This window comes from Eutrigla gurnardus (genome assembly GCF_963514095.1).
Source record: "Eutrigla gurnardus genome assembly, chromosome: 2".
In the NCBI taxonomy this organism is placed as follows: domain Eukaryota; kingdom Metazoa; phylum Chordata; class Actinopteri; order Perciformes; family Triglidae; genus Eutrigla; species Eutrigla gurnardus.
Window position 1 is genome coordinate 14,541,457 of NC_139916.1, and position 22,922 is coordinate 14,564,378.

The window sequence follows — 22,922 nt, forward strand, 5'->3', positions numbered from 1 at the left end:
GGCTTTGGGTATCGGCCGATATAGATCTACAATACTGATCTCATGTGATTCAAGTGTTACATGAACAAGCTGTATGGCTCATTGTGGAATATTTTGACTTTTACCTTCCTACTGATGTCATAGTGGGACAGAAATCCATTGGTGGATCCCTATACTGTAAACATATACACTACCACTGATACAGGAGCAGCTGCACCCCACTATGGCAAAGTCAACAGGTATGACAAGGGGCTCCAAGATCAGCTGCTAACAAGGGTCACTTACAGCTAAAGGTTAATGCTGAGTAATCCAAGCTTAGTCTTAGTTTAAAACATCTCATTGTGCTATTTTAAGTACTGGTACACAGATATTCTGCACACGGGCCACTTTCAAGGTTCAAATGTCCGTCAAAGCCTTTCTCTTCAACCCAGGGCACCAAAATAGACGGTGACAAAGCCCAGTTGTTGAAGGCCAAGTGGAAACACTTCAGGCTAGCCTCCTTGATTTGTTCTGTCAAAACACAATCTGGCCTTAAAGAAGTTGAAGAGAACGATGAAAGGCAATGGACTCAGTGAAAGCCCTGTGTTTTACAGTCAGAATGAGGTCGAAGTCATTTTTTCAAGACAACAACGTGAAGTAGACTTTCAGTCTCGGCCAAAAAGAACCAGTTTGTCAACTGCAACTGCAAGTTTAATAAAAGAGTTCATGTCAAATAACTTGAGTGTTTTTTAGCAATTGATTTCATGCTGGTATGTTACTTAACATGCTCATGTCCACTTCCAAACATTTAAGAATGTATCTCTGGAAATGACTCCAATCAGCAACCCGTCAAACCGAACATGAGCGCCCTCAGACAGCGAGGGCTTACACTGCTTCCAGCCCAGGACTGGGTGTCACCTCCCTTGTATTTGAATGGAAGGAAAAGGAAAGCTTTCTTTCTACTGCTTTGAGGCCACAGCTAAACCTCTTCCCTTAGGGCTGAACGGGAAGCGACAAAACTACACTAGTAAAGATAATGAGCGGGTCAGAGGTCGGACAACAGTTCCCCGATTGAACAAAGGAAGTTGGTATATTAGGGCATTGAAGAGGAGGAATGTTTGATACCTCGAATTGTGCAGGCTTCACAGTGGAGACCTGAGCTGCCGGTTTGGGTGTGGCCTGGCTAGGCTGCGACTAGAGGGAGGAAGAGACAAACAGAGAGAGAGAGAGAGAAAAGTTACACATGTGCAGGGAAAAATCTAACAAGAAAACATCATTATATCATCAGTTGTTTCAAGATTCCCACGGAGCAACGTCTCGGTTGCACAAGAGCCAACGTTTGCTGAGAAACACAATATTCCAGCTCTTTTCTGGATGGAGAGGGAAAACAGAGTTTCTGTATATTTAAGGGCCAGAAAAAGGACTGAGACATATAAAGGTAAAGATCTATCACGGTGCACACAAACACATCCATCACGCTGCAGTCAGAGGTGGTTTATTGAAGCGCCACATTCCACACTGAAGGGCGTGACTGCTGTTTGACAGCAGAGAGCGAACAGGCCGAGTGCCATTGTTATCTGCCGTCACCTCGGCAACTGACGACAGTGGCAAAAAAATGTAGGATTCACAAGTTGCTTTTCAGTTATTTTTCACACTCACACATTCACAGCGGTGATGTCATCGCTGCATTCCTCACATGCCAAATGTCAACTATCACTGTCAGTGATAGTGATCTGATCTTAGATTTCCTTTTGATAACATTTGAGTTTCCTTTTTTTGCTACAAAAGCTAAAGATCCAGTTCATCAACTCAACACACTGGCCTGGTCATTAAACTGCTGCCAAAATTATGAGTATTTCACTCAGGAAAAATGTAAAAGATCAGGAATGTATTATTAAGTCCTATGTTTATTGGCTTGTTTGACAATGCCAATATCAAAACATGAACCAAGAGAGATATGTTTCACATTGAGCATAATAATAAGCATCTCTGCCATCTTCGCTTAAGTTCGAACATACATACAGTCACAGTGAATGAGGTCTTTATATTTGTTTCAGAGATTAATGGAGCAGTTTAAATTTGGAGGGATTTCTTCAAATATCACAATTCTCGCTTGTTCTCTTATAATTACATTTAAACATGCATATATATTTTTTGCATTAAAAGAAGACATTAAATCCTTAAACTTATTAGCCTCAGACCTGCTTGCAAGGATACATTTAGCTAAAGTGCAGTTGAGAGTTTTGGAGGCCTGCAGCAGTCTCCAGGTGGAGCCCAGTATGCTGCAGAGCCCTGCCCAGTTCTCCCAGCTGCTGTGAATAATAATAATAATATTGATAGCACAAAGCTGACAGCAGGTCAGAATTACTGCAGGTATTTTCACATCCAACCCAAAGCATTGTGTATCATTGTACAGCCAACCAAGCCAGTTAGTGAACATCACTGCATTGCGACATTGCTTTTCTACCTGTTCAGTTGTGGATTACAGGAATTCACACACTCAGATATTTCCAACTAACTGATACTATTATGATATAACTTAGTACATCATTTTGTGTGCTTGCTTATTATAAATGTATTATTTACAGTATTCTTGGAGCTGTAGAGTCCTGAGACAAAATAAAACTATGTCTAGCAACTATCATTATCCCAGGTCTATACACCTGTAAACCGCTGAGTGAACCTGTCAAGCTAGCTCAGCATCTTGTGTTACAGTTACGCTGAGCCGGCAGGACGGAGGGCTCAGCCAGGTCGCATGTCGGAGAATGACTACAGAGAGCGAACGGAAATACAGAGAAACTAGAGGAGGGAGGAGACGCAGAGACACAGAGCTTAGTCAATAGCACCAGTGAATAATCTGCAACGTCTGACCTCTGATTTTGAAATGATAGCAGTTCAGTCAGTGATTGCTTCACAGGCTGGTGTTACAGTTACACAAATAGGGTCACAACTTTGAAGCAGCTTTGAAGCTAAAGAGATGAATGTTGTCTTAGCTTTAGACCTCCTACAGTGATGCATTTACTTGTAGAAGGAGTGTGAACACAATTGATAAAAATATATAATAATATAATAATGTTAGCCCCTACATTTCTCTTTTAACATCTCTTTAAAATTGGAAGAGTTCACATAATGCTGTTTAGAGAGAGAATAAGGAGGAAGTGGCACAAAGGAGGAAGTGAGGTCACAAGCAGTCAGGGCATCCCTCTGCCACAGGGGAACTCACGTTGCTCCTGTTATGAAATGTCCATTGTTGCTAGGTTACCCACACAAAAAAAAAAAAAAAAAATAACTGAAAAAAGGAAGGAGAGTCGTGCTGCATGCTCGGAGATAATACACAATGCATCAGATTTGTTTTGCAGACTGAACATGAAAGACAAATCCATATTTTCATTACAGAATTATGAAGCTAATGTTGGAAATGTTTTGAATTGTGCCGAAGTTTAAGACGTTGTGATCACACCAGTCACACCGAGACGGATGTGGCCATATTAAGCTCTCGCAGCTGTCAAGCCAGCAGCTTCTGGAAGGTTCCGGCGACGCAGAATAATTGTACGTACAGATTGCAAACAGGCAGGTAGTTTAGTAAGTAGACAGACGATGGAAATGATTGAATGGGCTTTTTACAGCTGTGCCAGAAATGCCGGGTTTTTTTCTGGGAGTTTTTTGTTTTTGTTTAGAGCGTTTGATTTATTGTCTGAATCTAATGAGAATTTCAATATATAACAAATTTTAAAGCAACAGAGAGACATTTTCTGATGGTTTATGAGATTCTCGTGTCTGTAAAAGAGGCACAGCCAGCATCTGCTTAGCTTAGCATAAAAACTGGAAGGGGGGGGGGGGCTAGCCTGTCTAGCCTGCCTTAGCTTCAAAATTGACATCATTTTTTAATCATAATCTTTCTTAATGACCATCAATGATTTATGGGACTCTCGTGTCCGTATGGTAAAAAAAGCCACAGCCGGCATCCGCTTAGCGTAGCTTAGCGTAGCTTAGCGTAAAGACTGGAAACAGCTTCAACGTCGACATGATTTAAAGACACACTATTCAATTTCATTGAAGGGATTGCGGTCACTGTGGTGTGTCCCCTTCTTGAAACATGATTGCTCATCGGAAGTAAACACATCGTGTCTCAGTGACCAAACGAATGACATCATCACTGCACTCTATACTTTCTCTTACAGAAATGCACTTATGGCAATCCCCTAGGACGCTCAAAGACCATATCCGAACTAAATGTGGAACTCAGGAAACGTCTAATATGTCTGTTGAAATTCAAGGAAGTTGGCCAAGAAGATTCTGTAACTGATTTGTCTTTCAGTCATATGAGAGCAGTCCACAAACAGAGCCAGCACTGACAGACGCCGGATGACAAAGACAGGTCAGGCAGCACACTGAACCACCCAGAAACTAACAGGCTGCTCATTTCTTTGTGGTCCATTAAGGGGAAACAATGTACTGTATGACATACAGGACATACACTACAACATGACTCCTGCTGTCAGGATTAGTATAGAATGATCAACAACACATAAACATAAAAGAGTGAATCACAGAAGTCTCTTCCCTGGACTACTGGCGTTAAATTAGGAGGCAAAAAACATTACAGTGTGTGAGTTTTCAGTTAAGTATTTATCGTCTACCCAATCACTCATCGATAGGTTTCAGTTGTCTGTAGCTAAACTCTCTGGCTCACCTGAGATCCACCCAAACACTTTGCAAGACAAAGTCTGCTTGGACTCCAAACTGCAGCATTCCTGCATTCCTCATGCAAAGTGTTTTCTGCTTATCGACAACAGACTGTATATCAACCATCACAAAACAAACCGCACACGCTGCTTTTACCACATGCCTTGCATGTTATGTTATTACGCTTTCATCCAGATGTTTCAGGCAGTTTTTGTTTTTTCTGGAAAAGCAGAAACGTGCCACTTGAGTTCTCCACCTCTATTCAAAGCTGAATAAATATCTACTAGTGTGATAGAATAAATTAATCATTGTAACACTTGAAGTTTTTCAATATTAATGCCAATACAATACCTGACATTAGATAATAAACTAAAAACAAACATTCCCAACTTGTCAAATAATAATGATGTAACAACATACTTTGTCTGAATAAAACATTAATTTCGATTTAAAAAAAAAAATCTAAATCTCAATAATTCAATACCTGTTTTCACTACTTATAAATAGCTATATTTCAACACTTGGTTTTACTGACACATTTGGATTTGTACCAAAAAAGTAATGGGGTTGATGTCCAGCCCGACACTTGGTGTGTTGAAATTGAAATTTAGCTATTTAGTACAATAATGAACACCGACTGACCTTTGAACTGATGCTGGACTTTTTTCACACAGCCAATAGTGGCAATACATGGACAAAGTAACAGCAATCCTGCAGCAGATACCTTTATGTTGTTATTACATTGTTGTTGATTGTCAGAATGTTATACGGCATTGTGAGGTGTTCCTGTTATTCTGTCCGGCCCTGTACACAGAAAACATAAAAGGGTGCAGACGGGAGACATCTCACACGGCTGTACCTGGTAGAAATTTTGTCGTGGTAATGGAAGCGGCCGATAGTTGCCTTGTATCTGTTTTATAAGGGACAAGTAAACAGCTATTAAATTACAGCTGACGGACAAATAAAAAAAAAATGAGGATCCGTGCAGATATAGACTGGAACATACAGTATAAACACTGTGATAAATATGAATACACACATCCAAACATAAACGCACAGAGAGCCTGTGTATTAAAGTCATCAGGTTAGGGGCTCGTAAAACAACAACAATGAAGCAGCAAGTGGTCAGTTGTTTCAACTATGACAATGGTGGATACAGAAATCCCGACACAGGAAACAGCCAGTCGTGACCCTATCTCCTGCAGTCAGACACATGACATGCACTCAGAGAGAACAGCATGCACGCAGACAGACAGGACCACAGGGCTTCAGCTACTGCAGCAGCAACCCATGAGGAGGACAAACACTGAGCTTTGTGGTTGGGAACAGGACACTCGTATGAACACCAGGGGCATTCTGGGAGAGGTGCTGTGACTGAGCAGGATCAAAATAGACACGAGACTTTAGAGCGTGGCTGATGGCCGCATGTGAAACCACTGCTCATTTCAAACTGGCAGTCGTTCAGCGAGACACATCATCTCAGACGGAAACTGTCGATGTGCTCGAGGTTTGGCGTATGAATCCTTTTCCTATTTTAGACGCTGCCCGCACATGCGAGAAACTTCAGACCGTCCTGCTCTCTGCATGACGCACATAAGTCACAGTGTCAGAAGGGAAGAAACAATGCAGCACATCCAGGACTTACCCGACTACAGCAATTAAAGCTTGTGTGCTTGTAATGAAAAGTGATGACTAATGCTAGGCCCCACCCAACAAACCACAGACACGCACACACATGTGAATATGGCTGGAAGCAGCTTATGCTACGACTTCGACATAGCGACTACGTCGTCAGTGGCGATAACACGGAAGAGCTCGGCTCAATCACTTGGTGGAAACGACAAAAGCTGCAGTCGGCGTTACAGGAAAAGAATGTGGAGCAGATGTGTAAAAGTAACGTCGTGGCTAATTGCTGCTGTGTGACTGAAGTTTCGGTGCAGCGCTGCATGACGACCAGTATTATTGCCTTGTTGTGTTTCGAGGGCAAACTCAAATGTGACGTCATCAGTCAAACCTACGGTATGTTATAGGCTATCTGTGCTGCCATTGTGCTGTTAATACACTGGATTGCCACAACAAAAAGAGAACAAACACCAAGTCGACATGGATGGTCCTGGATTTTCTATCTTATCAAACTGTACTCTGGTTCATTATACACAGGATGAATATATGTTATTTCCCTCGGTTTGGATTTCATACATCAGCCTTTTATTGCAAACTAACAACAACTCAGAAAAAACACTTGATTATTTACCTTTTATTATGTTTACATCTGCTCTCGCGCTCCATAAAAGTCACAATAATACCAACACGGTAACCTTCAGTCCTCTGCCAACTTTCCATAACTTTACATGCAAAAAGCAGCAAACTCGATGACCACAAACTGCTGTTAGATGGCAACACGTGAACGATAAACCTCCAACTGTCTGATCGTAACCACAGCCGTAAAGAAAGGATTTGACAGGTATCATACCAAGAGGAAGCCCTTCCACACACACACACACACACACACACACACACACACACACACACTTACAAAAGAGCAAGCATGAAGGGGAACTGCTGTTCAGATACATACCATAGGTTTGATTGTGATCGGTTCCCTATATGCTGCTGTGTACTACCAGGATGCTTTCTTGAGGCTGGTTCACCTTAGATTCCCCGCTGTGGAAACGCTGTATCTCACCAGCACACGCATGCACACACACACACATGTAAACACACATAAAGACATACACGCCCAGCTGGTGAAAAAACGTGCTGCTCCGCCTTCATGGAAGCGGCACAACAAGCCTGTGCTGCTCAGCTCCACCTCCTCGGCCATAAGGCAGCAGAGCAGGCTCAGTCCGATTGGACAGGCCGACGCACAAAGGCCCACCCACTTTCCTCCGCCTGCCAGGAAGAATAAATAAGTCTGCTTTAAACTTTGGGCTGGGTCAGGGCGGGTTTTTAGAGGAGGGATGGTGCAGTTCGATAACAGACGCTGGGGCCTACGTCAAGATATTTGCAGTAAGCGTTATCGCTGAGGGAGGCAGAGTTTAAGGATGAAGGCAGAAGTGTATTCGCAGAAGCTGCGTTGTTGGCAGAGCCTGGGTGTGTCTGAGAGACTCACTGCTTAGGAATCTAAACTGCAGAGCCACTCAAACAACAGAGGCAGTGTGTGTGTGTGTGTGTGTGTGTGTGGTTGGAAAGAAAAAGAAGAGAGGGAGGAGGGATCATATCACATGTAGTCCAAACCAAACCCAAAGACTGACTGTCTTAGCAGATAAAAAGAAAGAAAGGAGAGAATCTAATTTAAGAAGAAAAGAAGAAAAGAAGCTCAGTTGAACGTAAAAGTTCAGACGACTCTTCAAAGTAATCGGCCGAACAAAGGAACAGACAGGAAACACGGCTTCTGGACAGCAGTCCAAAGTTATGTAAGGATTTTTTGGAAAAACATAGCAGCGTTGCCTTCCCCCTCTAAGCACACACACACACACACACACACACACACACCTCATGTGTCGATTTGTTGATAGTTTGGCACCTAAAGTTAACCCAACTTCTTCTCAGATAAAGTACGTCACCACAAAACATGACACACATGCTGAAAGGGGAAGGGCTCTGGAGAACTGCACCCCCCTGTGTCTAAAAGTACTCATAGCACTTAGATGAAAATGAAAAGGAGGATTGTGTGAACGTCATCTGAGTGTGCTGTGTGGGCTCACTGTGTGTCTGGCATACACTGTGTGCCACATGAGTGTTGTCTCTGCGCTGTAACACTGAAATAATTTGTGAGCTAATGCAAACAATATGCAATATTTGTGTGCAAAATATAGTTTCTGGCCATGAGGAGTTAAACTTTCCTCGGCTATAATTTTTATTTTTTTTTAAAGCAAAGAAACAAAGAAATAAAACATGTTTTCAGTGTCATTTTTAGTTATGCTGTGTTTGGCATTACATTTATCATAATATATATATATATATAATTAACTGTACTGTTTAAATAATTTAGCATGACATATGTATTTCTCTTCTATCAAGAGGAATGGTCTGCCTTGTTTCTAAATTCCTATTCTTTTTGTCTGTAACTTTAAAAGGACAAGTAGGCAAATCTCCTCATCTTGCTACACAATCCCTGCCCTGGTGGAAATATTTGGGTCTGCTGTCCAATCGAAATAAATCTTCAGCTGACTCACAACACAAAAACACAACAGAGCCCCTCCTCTGCATTGTGCCTTCGACTCTGTGAGTGAGAGACGGAGACGTTCCATGCATGCTTATACTGGATCCGAATGCCTTACTTGGTAACCCCTGGTGACACTTATATTTGCTGACAACTAATGAGCTACAGCAGAGCTCAGACACACCCATCCAGAGGTTCGGTGAAGCTGGAAGTGTGGGGAGGTTTCTTATCTGAACGTATGATTCTGTTTCCAGGAGTTCACAGAAACAATAAGCAGGAGGCTGCAACACATCACGTTTCTTGAAGACTGTGGGAAAACACTGGATTGTGTTGTATATCTTTGCTGGCAACAGTTCACATTGTAAACCAGTAGAAGTTAGATGGTTATAAGGATGAGTTTGTTTGCCAGGAAGTTCTGAAAAGGATATAAAAGGAGTGTGAATCAGGTCTGGTGTGATTACAGTAAGAGCTGGTGGATAATAACTGGCTCTGCTGTTCATATTGCAGGGAAGCTTTTGTCAACAAGTACACCAACTATGCAAAAAGAACCAGGAATAATAAAAAGGACAGGAACAACCTGGATAACTTGTCAAACCAGACTACTGCTCCTTTCAGAAACACAGTCACATGGGTTAAAGGTGCAATGATGACAAACCCCACGCTCCGAAGAAACAGGGCAGGGGGCAGCATTTCACCTCCACTACTGGCTTCATACATTTAAATGTACAGTCTTCAGTTATAACATGATTACATGATTCTTAATGATAGTTTTTTTATAAATCCAAAGTGGCAGAAACAAGAAAAGGAATCGCACCTTGGCCTCGTCCTTTATCTGTATAAAGATAAGTGTCTGCATCACAGAAATGTGACTCTCACAAGCTTGCTCTCCAATTGACTACTATATCCAAAATTCCATATTAGCCAAACATAAATATTGCATTTTATTAAAAAGTGTGTTCATTAATTGGCTGTCTCTTCTTCATATTGGTGGCTTTAATGGTGTTTATCCAATATCCTGGGCCTACAGAACACATCATGTAGATGCAGGTAACTAAGATGGCTGGAGCAGAAGATAGCAGAAATATCCAGAAATAGCAAACATGTTCCCCTGGCTTTCATCTTTTTAAGTATGTTTTCATGTGAAGTGCTTAAAGCATAATATAAACATTTTAAAATCAGTTGTTCATCCACGCCCTCTTGCCACATAAGAACCCCTTATTCTAGCTGCTGGTAAAACTCTTTTTAATGACATATGGCAAGATAAAAATAGCTTGGCCAGTGACTAAAGGATGGAGATGCTGTACATTTTCATCACATTTTGGTTTAAATCATTCAAAATGTTTCTCACATTTAAGGCTGAAATCTATATTATGCAAAATTACACAAAATGAAAAAACATCTTGGTAATGGTAAACTATTTTTTATGAGTCTGCTAGGATGTTAGATGGAGTAACGAGAACATCAGTGCATCAATATAAAAATAATGAGCATCCATATGCCCCACCCCCCTGCAGTAAACTATAGCTGTCCTTTGGTCTGCTGAACCTCCATGTACCATTTCTAAATTTAGCACTGTACTTTCCCCCCCTGGTCTGTTGACCCACCGCATTTCAGCCCACACTTGAAAAATGCACCAAAAAAGCAGCCAGCAGGCCCTTCCTCCACTGATCCGCCCATGCCTCATCTCCAAGGTGAATAAGTCCCAAACTCTCTGGCTCACATTACTGGACCGGACATAACTCATCTTTGGAACACAATAACATGGAGATGTAGTTGAGACTTGTCAGCATAATTATGGTCACAGGTTTGCGTGTCATCATCATCATCTTTTGGTTTCCACCTTCATGTGTTTGTGTGACACAGTACGAAGAATCGAAATCATTAATATCGGATTACAGTTTCCAGTAAGTAGCTGGGTCTTCATTACCGATCGCTTGTAGGGACAAACATCATGTGGCCACTAGCGTCAGCTTTTCCTCAAGAATGACAGATGTAAACAGACACACATTCTCAGGTGAGCCCAGAGGCCTGGAAACTCTCCCAGACTTGCTTTTCTATATCCAACATCACAGAAAGGTGAGAAATCTGACAAGTCTGGATCAGTGTGAAATAACGCATGGGCCGACTGAATAAACTCCAACATTTAAAAACATACCCGACGGGAAATGGAAAGATAATATTTAGCTTCACAGAATATGTGTCAACAGAGCTGAATGTTTACGCTGACATGTACACAACGTGCTCTCCCTCTCTTTCTGGCACAAACACACACAGCCTGAGGGCTTCATGCGGAGTGCCGAAGCATCTCATCAATACAGCCGATGCCCTGCCTGTAGCCTCTGTGACATGTGATTTTGTTTTTGCCTACAGTCAAACAGCAGAAAGTTATAGCAAATGGCGTCTTTTGACATTTGAACCTCCGTATCCAGACATGATATCACCAAATGGCTCATGCTAACAATCCAGGTGGTTTATGGGGGATTTATATGAATGGATAAAAAATTCAAGTTTTGATTCTTCATTTCCTGACAGGGGAAATTTGGTTGAATGAGTCAGCAGATTCTTGCACACTATTCTGTACTGAAGGCCGACTCTTTAGTGCTTTAGGCTGAAAAACAACCAAGCAACAACAAGCTCTGTGCTTGAGGTACTTTACTTGAGTATTTCCAAGTTCACATGTACTTATATACACTTTTTACACCACAACTAGGATTTGACTGCTAGAGTTTACTTTGCCCATTAATATTTTACAAACAATACATTTGAAGAACCAACAGGATGTTACATAAAAGTGCCATTAGCTGCAACAATAACATGCTGCTACATGTGAACGGAGTTATGGTAATAAACCAGTAAAGAATATAGAGCGGGGGCGTCAGTTCTACTGCTTAGTTTCTTCCTTGCTCCATTGTCATTATCCTCATGTCATTTATAGACTTTGCTCTGCATGTCCAGATAAGTTTTCCCACTGACCATTTCCCGTCAGTCTAAGAGTGACGACAGACAGTTGTGGGGGAGGCAGACTGCTGCGGCCCGGGCTGAGACTTTTTGGCCCAGAGCACAACAAAAAGAAAAGCTCCCAGCAAAAAAATGTGAAGGCTATCTGTGCACAGTCCTCGTCCCGGGGCTCATTTCAAGTTTTAACACACAAAGTGACTCAGAGCAAACAAACACAGCCCTGATAACAAAGTACTGACATCAGTCACATAGCACAGTTGCTTTCTCTGCACGGCGTGTGAAAATGGAACAAATAATGACGGCACGGAGGGAGCAGGATATGACCTGCGGTACATGCAGTTCTACGTCGTGCAAAGAAAAAAAGAACACTTAAGCTTATTCCAGCTACACACCCTTTCATATTGCTCCATCTCCTGCTGCAGATTATCACAGGGGAATGTTATTTGGGCGAGACCAATACAAAGTGTCCTGGAAAATACCAAACCTAATGTTTTTCTCTGTGATATTAAAGGACATGAACAAGGATCTACCAATCCCCCCTGTGGATGGGACTTGTAGCAACAGGTAGAAAACAGTGCAGGTCTTGTCCCTGCTTTGGTTTAATATCTCACTTCTACAAAACTCACACTGTGGCTCGGGCTGACTGGGAGACTCGCATTCCAGCAGAGAGAGAGAGAGAGAGAGAGAGAGAGAGAGAGAGAGAGAGAGAGAGAGAGAGAGAGAGAGAGAGAGAGAGAGGAGGAGGTCTTACTTGGATCGGAGCCAAGACAGTTTCCCTGCGTATGAGTGTTTCCCCTATAAGTCCTTTGTTAAACATACAAGTACAAACAGAACTAACAGACCAACAGCTGCAAACACAAAAGCCTCCACACATGTAACTCTGCAGACTGACTCTCGTTAGCAAAACAACAACACACGTGGATTCCTCTGGATTACATACTAAGCAAACACCATGGCACACACACACACACACACACACAAATGTGCACACACCTGCTCCTCCACGGACACATCCTGGAGGGCCTGGCCGTCCCGTGGGCCTCGGATCCAGCTCAGTATCTGGCCCATGTCGGCTGAAAGTGCCTCCGAGTTATCTGTCTATGTGTGAGTGTGTGTCCGTCAGCCTCTGCCTTGTCTGCCGGCTTGGAGCATGTTTCCAACTCACAGGGAAAAAAGAGAGAGAGAGAGCGAGCGAGAGAAGGCGGAGGGACCAAATGGGGGGGTGGGGGAGGGAGGGGCGTGGTTACAGAGGATCAGATGTGGAAGTCGGGCTGTAACTCTCTGGGCTATAAAGGGAAGAGAGTTGACCGTGGACTGACACCCACCTGATGAGGGGCCACATGTGAGCTGCTTCTCAAGGATACCGCTTTTAAACACACACACACACACACACACACATGCACGAGGGCACGTACATGCTTAAAAAAATATGCATAGGCAGGTGTGTAAGACTATTTTTTTGGCATCATACTGAGACAATATCCGAGCAGTTTATCACCAGGAACACACCCGGACTTGTGATACGCTGGCCTTGAGCACACACAAGCCGAGAGACACATACATGCTGTGTGTACACACTTCCTTTGGACGCACAGCAATAAAAGATTATGCAACCACCAAAGGGAGAGGCCAGAGTTCGGTTTTATAATAAATCTGCGTCAACATATCTGCCAAGAAAAAGACAAGCCCGAGCGTTCAACCTCATCAAATCACACCGTGACATCATCACCTCTTGAGGATCAAAGCAGCGGGCAATGATATTGATTAAAACCTGGTTATTCCAGGTCAGCATGTTAAAACGATCAACCGACCGGCTCAGCCTGAGGAACGATCGGTATCTGTGGCAAAGTTGGATTGTGCATCCAAACAGCTTCGGGGAACCAGAATGTAGGGAGTGTTTTCGACAGAACACATGACTCAGAGATTTAGTGAAACTTACGGGTGTTGGCTTTCCGAACCTTCACCTCTCATACTTCTAAACTCAGGGAGACGCTTTACTTTGAACTGCAGCATTCAAACCTCAGAAGTGGAAAGACAGCATTACATTCAATAGCACCTGCTCTGAAAGCACACATGCCGACTGTGTGGAGAACATGTATTCGGGTGTATCCATTACTTTGCTCCCATTGTCATTCATGCTATTTGCAGAGGAGGTAAAGCGAGTGCAAAGTGCAATTCCAATCATAGCTCCGAGGCTTTACCTCACCTATATGCCTTGGGTGTACTGGGCGTCCCTTTGGCCAGTTCTTGGGTGGGGTATGCAGACAATACAGTCTTTGAGTGAGTCACTGTGATAGAATCTATCTGAGCCCTTTGCTAACAAGTGATTTAACAGCATGCCTCAGCAAAATATGGAAATCATTTATCTGGTCCTGTGAGTTTAAAAATGCCAGACATGAAACCAGCACACGGGTTGAATGGTCACTAAAACTATGTCGAGTAGAAGTAGAGCTCTTCCTTTGTGAAAGCAACGTATTTAATGCACAGTCATTCCGGTACCTTTAAGTGCCATTTTATGCGTTTTTAGCATATTTTGAGGATTATCTGAATAATATTTTGAAAGGAAATTATTATCTCTATGCCTACTTAGACAACAACTAATCATAAGGAGTTAGCTGCTTACTATTTATCATGCAACAAGAAACATTACTACAGTTCAAAATGATTATTATAGTCCTCCTCCACCCATTCATATAGGCTGCAGGTAATTGCCCTGTACTGCAAACTCCATGCATGCAGGCAGAAAACTCAAATTAACTGTGGTGATGGATGCAGGATTTGGTGTCTGCAGTTTTCTGAGAGCCGGTCCACAATAGCAGACTTCAGAAAGTCTGTTCACACAGCAAAGGAATGAAGTCATACGAGTTTCTGTACCCGGGACTTAAAAGTCCTGCAGTATGAAGACTCCATATTGTACATGCACTTGTGTGCACACATGGACACACACACAGGTATTTGCACAAAACGCCACAACATGGTACACTCCCAGTCAGACAGACACACCTTTTTCTCACCTTCCTGAAGTGCCAAATGTCCCCAGCCTGTAAAACTAGCTGCACCATAGAAATAAAACCATGTGTCTTTCACTGCAACCTACCAAAGTGGTGATACTAACATTTAACTGAGAGAATACATTTAGTTAAATATGAATGAAAATTAAAGGAGGAAATATCAGATGTTGTTTGTGAGTGCCGGTGACACATAAATCAGCTTAAGTAACTGGACTCCTCTGCTAAACTGGCCCTCTTCTTTATATTTAGACCCATGTCACACTATAGGCACAACGATCTGCTCCACAGCAGTTCAGACACCTTAACTCTGCCGTCACCCATGTAGGGCCCTGTGCCCAAGGAAAACACTTCAACGCCACACCCCCTCGCAGATACATAACTATGAACATTCATAAACATTTTTATAAAGACAGAAGAAAATAAACATTACAGGTCATGCAAGAATTGTGGTGAAAGTCGGAAAATAATCTTACTTTCCAAAAAAAAGATGGAGACGGATATAAAGATAAACGTGAATCCTATTAATACGTTTTTACAAGTAAAGGTTAAAGTTGCTGGAATTTCTGGTTTTACTACTTTTTATTTTTTTACTTTCTCATGCTGCAGGTTTACAGATAAGCACTTATCTGACCAATCAGCATCAGCGAGCTAACGTGTGACTGCACTCAGCAGAGGGAGACAAACACAAGCCTTTCCTTTACACGTTCAGTCCGCTGCAGTCCAGCAGGGGCTTTTCATTCTGGAGAAAAGCATCCGTCTGCTGCAACGCAAGCATGCTGCCAAGTTCTCACTGTTCTCACTTTTGGCCCCATCGTTGCAGAAATTAGAAATGTTGGTTTTGGGGAATTATTAAATATTTAAATTACTTACAATTTTTAACTATAATGCTATATAAGAGAAATGTAAAATGTATTTATTATTTAGAAGTAAAATGTAAAATATCCCACATTAAGGCCAAAAATACATCCCTTGCAAAGTAAATCTTGCAAGATTCCACCTATGTGGGGAAATTTCAAGACCTTGTTGGTGTCAGTGTACATTAGTGAGACAGCCAGAGGTGAAGTCAACACCTTGCCATAGTAGGACCCTGCAGTGGAATGAAGACTTGCTACTATGATGGACTTCTAGTGGTGAAGCAGCTACACTCCTTGCCACACACAAACACACACACACACACACACACACACACACACACACACACACACACTAGTGTTTGTTATTATAAGTGAAATTCAATGGGGAGCGGAAGCAGTGATTTCAACCCATTGTGTTGGTGGTTTATTCATTTAACATCTGACGGAATGTTTCATCTACAGGTCTTGTAGCTATTCTTGAATTTCCAACATGTTTTTGTTATACACACACACACACACACACACACACACACACACACACACACACACACACAGTATATATATATATTTGTTCAAGCAATGATGACTGTTTGTTATTTCAACACATTTTATAACACATATTTCGCATAAACAGCTTGGAACGAGTTAAAAAAGTAGCAAGATTATGTGGTGTAATCCTTTAGTATAACTGGGATTACAACAGTGTGTGTTCGTGTGTCTGTGTGTGTTGCAGCCGGTCGCAGTTTAAACAATCACACACCCTCATATCTAAACACTGTGTGTGTGTGTGTGTGTGTGTGTGTGTGTGTGTGTGTGTGTGTGTGTGTGTGTGTGTGTGTGTGTGTGTGTGTGTGTGTGAGACAGTATCCCCATCCCGAAGCGTCTCCTGTGAGCTGCTAAAACTTCCAGACACAGTGGGTTGAACACATGCGTCCTCTACGGGTGCCGAGCGTTGTTTAAAGTGCGTTGTTCGCGCCCGGAGGGTCCAACACAAAGGAGGGGAGGGGGTGAAAAGTAAGCGGAGGTACTCACGAGACTCATCCAGTACGCTGCGTACGCCATGAAGAAGGGGGCCTGGAGGGTAGTAAGCCTAGTGGAGTGGACACCGCCCTGAAATAAAGTTCTACCCGGCTCTGGCACTCTCTCTCCTATCCTGTCCTGTCTCACCTCCACATCGCCTGTCTCATGCCACTCCCCAAACCCTTCTATCAGAAGTCTGCGCTGCAGACGTCTTCGCGTTCATACTAAGACACGGTTGGAGCGGAATAAATGGCTCTTCCGCATAACCAGTTTTTCCAAAAACTGGGTGGGGGGGTTTGATTTCCGATCGCAGCGCCACACGACCACCAATAGCTTTTCAGCTACTAGCTGGAGTATCGATTGACCGATGCTGCTCCTTTTATAGACAAGGTTAATCGATGCAGCAAAGACAGGCTACATGGCACAAAGCACAGTTTGCCATACTTTTACGCGTGGATTATAATCCTACATTGTTGTCTTACAATAGGTAATTTGGAGATCATTTGAATAAACATTTGCATCTTTTTTTAACAGCTTTTTTTTTTGCTCGGTGTGTGCGTGTGTGTGTGCGTGTGTGCGTGCGGTTAAAACTTACTTCGCTCGCCTCCTTTGGGGTTTTGTGATGGTGGCCATGGCCTCTCTTCTTGTGTGGCATCTCTATAACACCAGCGGGGGAACTTGTTAAAGCTTCCTTCTGCGTCCTCGGTCCTCTGTTTGGGACTCTTGAGTGTGTACCGATCTGCCCCCTTCAAGCCGAATAAGTTGCCCCTCCCGCTGGGAAAACTTTCGTCTTTTTCACGATCGATCATGGTGTGCATAATAGTTTTCGTGTGTGTGTGTTACTGTGTGTGTATTTAAGATGTGTGTTGCAGCATGCTGGATACGGACTTCTACATTATTGTGCACTTTTGAGTTGTATGATGTTCAGGCTTGTTGAAACACTGTAACAATAACTCCAACACAGATCTGACACGACATGCGATCATGTGAATGAGAAGAATAACAGTGGACCGCGTTAAAGTGCATGTGAGGGGGATATTCATGTATCACATCACAAATAGAACACAGAAGGAGCTGCATTTTTCTATTCCTTTTCTGTGTTCGCATGACGGAACACGCCCCACAGGCCTGGGAAGAGTTGACTCACCGCTGATGTTATCCCCCCTTCCTCTCGCGGAGCTGGCGCTTTTATTTGGCGCAACACCGCCCTCTGGCGGTAACAGCGCGACTGTCTGAGTCAACGCAGAACCACGTCAGGCCTCATGACTCAACTGTGCCAGAGGACATCCAGTTATTCTGCATTTAATACAGCCAACTGCGTTATTTAAAGCGTATTCGTGCGGATACATAGAAAGACCTGGGATGTATGCTGTTCATTCCATTCTGCTGCATAAAACAGGTTCTTACAAATTCTTCTTAGAATAACTAATAATATTCATATCATGACTGACTTGATATGATTTATGGTACTAACATGCTTGACATCTAAAATGATTAGCCACTTATTAACCAATCAATAATCAACTATATATTTTTTTGTTAATGAATTTGTTGTTTCATATAATTTTTTTCAAGAAAACAATCTTTGTCACTTATCTCTGTGACATCCTTTCACATCTGTGTGTTTTGAACGGTTGATTGGACCAAAAAAAAGCAATATGAAGATGTCATCGTGGGGGATGTCAATTGTCAATTGTAATTTTTCTCACCTTTCTGTCCTATCTTTGACCAACTGATTGACTGAAACAACAATGATTATATTAATGAAATAGTCTTTGGTAGCAGCCCTAAATACAACACAGACTTGGTCTTTAAAGGAGCACGGCTGAATGCTGGTCCTCTGTTCTCCACCAGCAGGATTGTTTTTAGACGCTGCAAATAACAATGACGATGGCATCCTAATTCATACATTACATCCAGTGGTGACTCTTCTAAGTGGTGGAAGAAGTGCTATCTGTTGTTTACCGAAAAGCAGCAATACCACTATACCACCAAAAAGTACAACGTCTCTCTCTGCACTCCGGTGGAAAGGAAGCACGAAGTAGCAGAAAATGAACATACTCAAGTAAAGTACAAGTACCTCAAAATTTATATTTAATACTTGAGTAAATGTATAGATACTTTCCACCACTGTTGTATAATATTCTTTAACATCTTAGAAATTATATTTTGTCCAGGTCAAGGAGATCCCCATTGTTTTTAATGGGTTGTAATCAGCATGTCTGTGCTAATTATAAGAAATGTATAACATATATGTGCTGCAACAAATCTCCATCTGTTTTATTTTGTAATCATGACAGTAATACATTTCAACATATCCATCCCCATCTATTTCTTACCAACAATTCAAGGGTAACGTCCAGTACTTTAAACATAATTGGCATGAGCAGACTATGAGATATTAAATGAATAACACATGGGTATGATGTCTGTTGAAAGATATTAAGTTACAGCATCACTGGATTATGAATTGATACTGGCAGAGAGAAACCAGAGCAGGAGACCCAGAGAATAACTCATTCAGTGCTGATGCACACTTCCTGTGTGTGCGCACCGACTCGTCCTTCATCGTTCATCTGTTTTCAGAACAGCCTTGATGTCAGTGATGCAGGTGGTGGGAGTGATGACTCGTACGTCTGACCCTCGGTATTGTCTGTCATTCTGATGCCCTTCAGAGACAAAGCCCCTCTCACCCTCTCACTTCCTTGATAACAGTATGAACGCCGTGACATCCCCACAGATAGGAGCAGTCTATTACCTGCAATGTGAGGCCAATCCGGCTGACACCGGAATGGCCTTTTTACAGCATCTTCAGCATCTTGACAGTATCTTTCGATAACAGGTGACATTTCGGAGTCAGTTGAGTTTCGTCGACACGAATGATTGAAACGCCTCTTAACCTTCGTTACTTTTGTTCCCGTGTGTATTATTCGTATTTGCAACAGCTGAAACGTTTATATCTGCAGTTAGTGAAACAAACAATGCAGTGTTGTAGACGGAATTAGCTTCTCCTGCTTCTATCCTATAATAACTTCTCAATGATCGCTGCATCGAACTCAGCAATCACTAGAAGAGCAGTACATGGATGGATTAGTGGCTTCGGACAAAGTTTAATGCTAATTCAAAAATGGTGATTTTAGAAATGCATTATTGTAAGCACAATTATAATACTGTATATGTAAATATATGTGTTTATTTAAGTGTATTTAAGTGTATATTTCATTTCTACATAGAGAGGTCTACTCTGTTTTAAGGTTTATTTGTATTATTATTATTATTATTATTATTATTATTATTATTATTGGCTTGTGAAGCACTTTCTAACTGCCTGTGTCTGTTTTGAAGTGTTCTATATAAAGTGTATTACTATTTATAACTTTAGCAGCAGAAATCTTATTTTCTCCTGCAAATTGTATTCAAAAATGATGTGATTGTGAGCTGAAGGCATATTTTTCCCCATAATTTCCATGCTTGAATGGTTCACTTTCTTAAACCTTGATTTCATCCTTAAATTTTCCTTTAAATTGCAATAACTAAAAACATTTCCATTCTGTGTATTCTTTATCCACTACGATATGCTGCTTTCATCACAATACAAAATCACGTAATGATGGCTGTGATATATAAGCCAACTGAATATTATTTAATTTATAATATAACATAATTTAATTATTTCTGTAGACAAGATGGTGACAAGAATTTAAAGCACAGTTCATCATGTTTAACCAGTGTTTGTCTGTAAATATGTTGCCGTTTTTAGCATCGATAAACACCATGAAATAAATAAATCTGACACCGTTCAACATCCATCTTAGTATCAGATGTTAGTAATTCTTGTTTTTTATTTGTTACACAGTTTCTCTCCGTTGACCACAGTGATAATACAGATGACGAGGAGGGGGTTGTCATGGCAACCATGCTTCCTTCCTTACGTGTCACATGCAGCGTCTTTCACAGGGTTGGGGCGTGACATGTGAGCATATCGGTCCCATTTAATGGTGTTATGTTTCTCTTTTACTTCACAATGATTATATTAGACTACAGTATGTCATTGCTTGACGGACTTCAGTTTAATTTATTTACTTTGAATATCATTTTTTTTATCAAACCATTTAAAATGTACTATATCTTGCAACCTACCTTGTGTATTATATACACATAAAACCAGACAACAATGTATCAGTAAATAACTTTGTAAATTGCCAAGAAGCTACAAAATATTGCAATTGTCACTGAACCATAAATGTTCTCATCATGACTTCAGTGGGAAGTGCGGTTTAAGGCTTCCCATCTAGTCGCCACCTAATTGATGTTGGTTGAGTGACTGTCTGTTGAGGTGGCTGCAGCTTCATCCACGTCATCCTCCACCTAAAAGCTGGGCTTTTCCTTCGCTGTCTGGAAAAATAATTAGCTGGAAAAAACACGACCTCTGATCCTTTCTGGCGGAAATGATGCAGGTACTGATTTTTTTCCATGTGTGTGTGTGTGTGTGTGTGTACAGTGGAATAAGGAAGGCCGGATGAATGACCTCAGATCACTGATGCACACCCTCACAGCTCAGTGATAAGGACAGAGGGTGTAGAGAATCTGTGAGATAAAAAAGTCAAACTGTTCTGTAATGAAACCATGATTTCCTGCAATAAAGAAATTTTATTTTACTCGTTTTTCTGTAGCTCTTCTGCTGCGTGTTTCTGTGTGACTTCTGAGTGAGTACCTTGGTCAAAGCAAACAGATGTTGCTAAGTAAACATGAATTATACTGCAGATCTGGTGCAGACCGGTTTGCACATGACCAGGTGAGCAAAGGTATCAGTCATTGTCATCCTGACAAGTTTGACTAACAATGACTAACACGCTTGCTCTATTTTCAAATATGTGCCTTTCTTATAACTGGGCTCTTATTGTTATGTTTGTTTGTATTTGTTACCCATAAAACCTCCATTGTGATCAAGATAACATCCACTCTTACAACCTCTTTATCTTTATCACCTGTGAAATCAGAGCATGCGGATCCAACATTTTCATCAGTAAACAACTCAAAACAGCATCTGATCAAAACCGTGAAAACCTCAAGACAACTCCATGCAAACACCGTTTGCTTTAGGTTGATACAATAACAGCAGCTTCTACATATATCAATGAGAGAAAATGTAGATCAAATGCAGTTTTTTTTAAATGAAGTGTAAAAACAGACTGTCGCAGTTTTGTAAAATAAAATATTTTCATTAGTTTTATTAAGTTGATATATAAATACACATCTGTCTGTTTGAAGTCAATCTAAATTAAAATGTCCATTAATCAGTCAGACCTGAATCAATGTGTGTATTTAATTGATAATATTTTGGTTGTGTATGTGTATGTGAGAGATAATACTTAGATGTGAAGGAGCCATGTAATGATAATTATAATTAACATGCTATTATTATGGTGGTAAATTATTATCATTATTAATAATAATAATAATAATAATAATAATAATAATAATAATAATAATAATAATAATAAACACTTTTAATAATAATACATTTCTTCCTGTTGTTTAGTTTTATTTTGATTATTTTCTGCTCTGTTCATGATGCATTTGTTCTGTTCGACATGTCCTGTTTTATTATTATTATTATTATTTTTTGCCCTGTGGCATCTTTACGTGGTGTGAATACTTTACTGCTTGTCTGCTATGTGAATACTTCTCTAATACACATTCACTTATTTATTATTTTTCATTCTGTATTGTTGTATTAGTCTCCTCACCTGCTCGAGTGGCCCCATTTCCCTTCACATCCCCGTGTTGGTTTCAGTTTCATCACCTGATGAGTATCTGCGGCGAGAGAGAGGAGCTGTCCGCGGTGCTGAAACGTCTCTCTCTCTCTCTCTCTCTCTCTCTCTCTCTCTCTCTCTCTCTCTCTCTCTCTCTCTCTCTCTCTCTCTCTCTCTCTCTCTCTCTGTATTATTGATTAAAAATATTTCTTTTCATCAGGAAGCTTTAGCACAAAACCGCAAAAGAGCACTCCAGCTTGTGGTCACGTGTCACGGGTTGTCTCGCGCACACAGATAGTGACGTATAGTGATAAACATATCGTGATAAACATATCGTGATAAACATGTATTAGGGAGCACTGCTATAGGATCCGTTGTTTTGTTGTGTTTCTTCCCCGTGTCTCCTCCAGCTCCAGGGACAAGCTGGGATATTTTTAGTCGGATCTCCGCCCCCCCTCCCTCCTTCACACTTTCTCCCCCAGGGACTCGAACTCAGATCTTACCGAAGGTAGAC

At 41.4% G+C, this 22,922-nt stretch overlaps 2 protein-coding genes across 2 annotated transcripts in view; one reads left to right on the forward strand and one right to left on the reverse strand.

Moving 5' to 3' along the window:
• Positions 1-12,922, reverse strand: part of cast (calpastatin) — a 26,135-nt gene extending 13,213 nt beyond the window's left edge. Inside the window, exons 1-3 of the mRNA XM_084030205.1 lie at positions 12,761-12,922; positions 5,504-5,554; positions 1,084-1,152 (exon numbers count right to left, since the gene is read on the reverse strand). Of these exons, the coding sequence (XP_083886331.1) occupies positions 1,084-1,152; positions 5,504-5,554; positions 12,761-12,835 (195 nt within the window). The 5' untranslated portion in view covers positions 12,836-12,922. The remainder of the gene's footprint in view (positions 1-1,083; positions 1,153-5,503; positions 5,555-12,760) is intronic.
• The window catches only part of nudt2 (nudix (nucleoside diphosphate linked moiety X)-type motif 2), an 89,413-nt gene continuing 69,905 nt past the window's right edge, over positions 3,415-22,922 (forward strand). The window contains exon 1 of the mRNA XM_084030276.1: positions 3,415-3,419. The gene's annotated coding sequence lies outside the window, so the exon portion shown is untranslated. The remainder of the gene's footprint in view (positions 3,420-22,922) is intronic.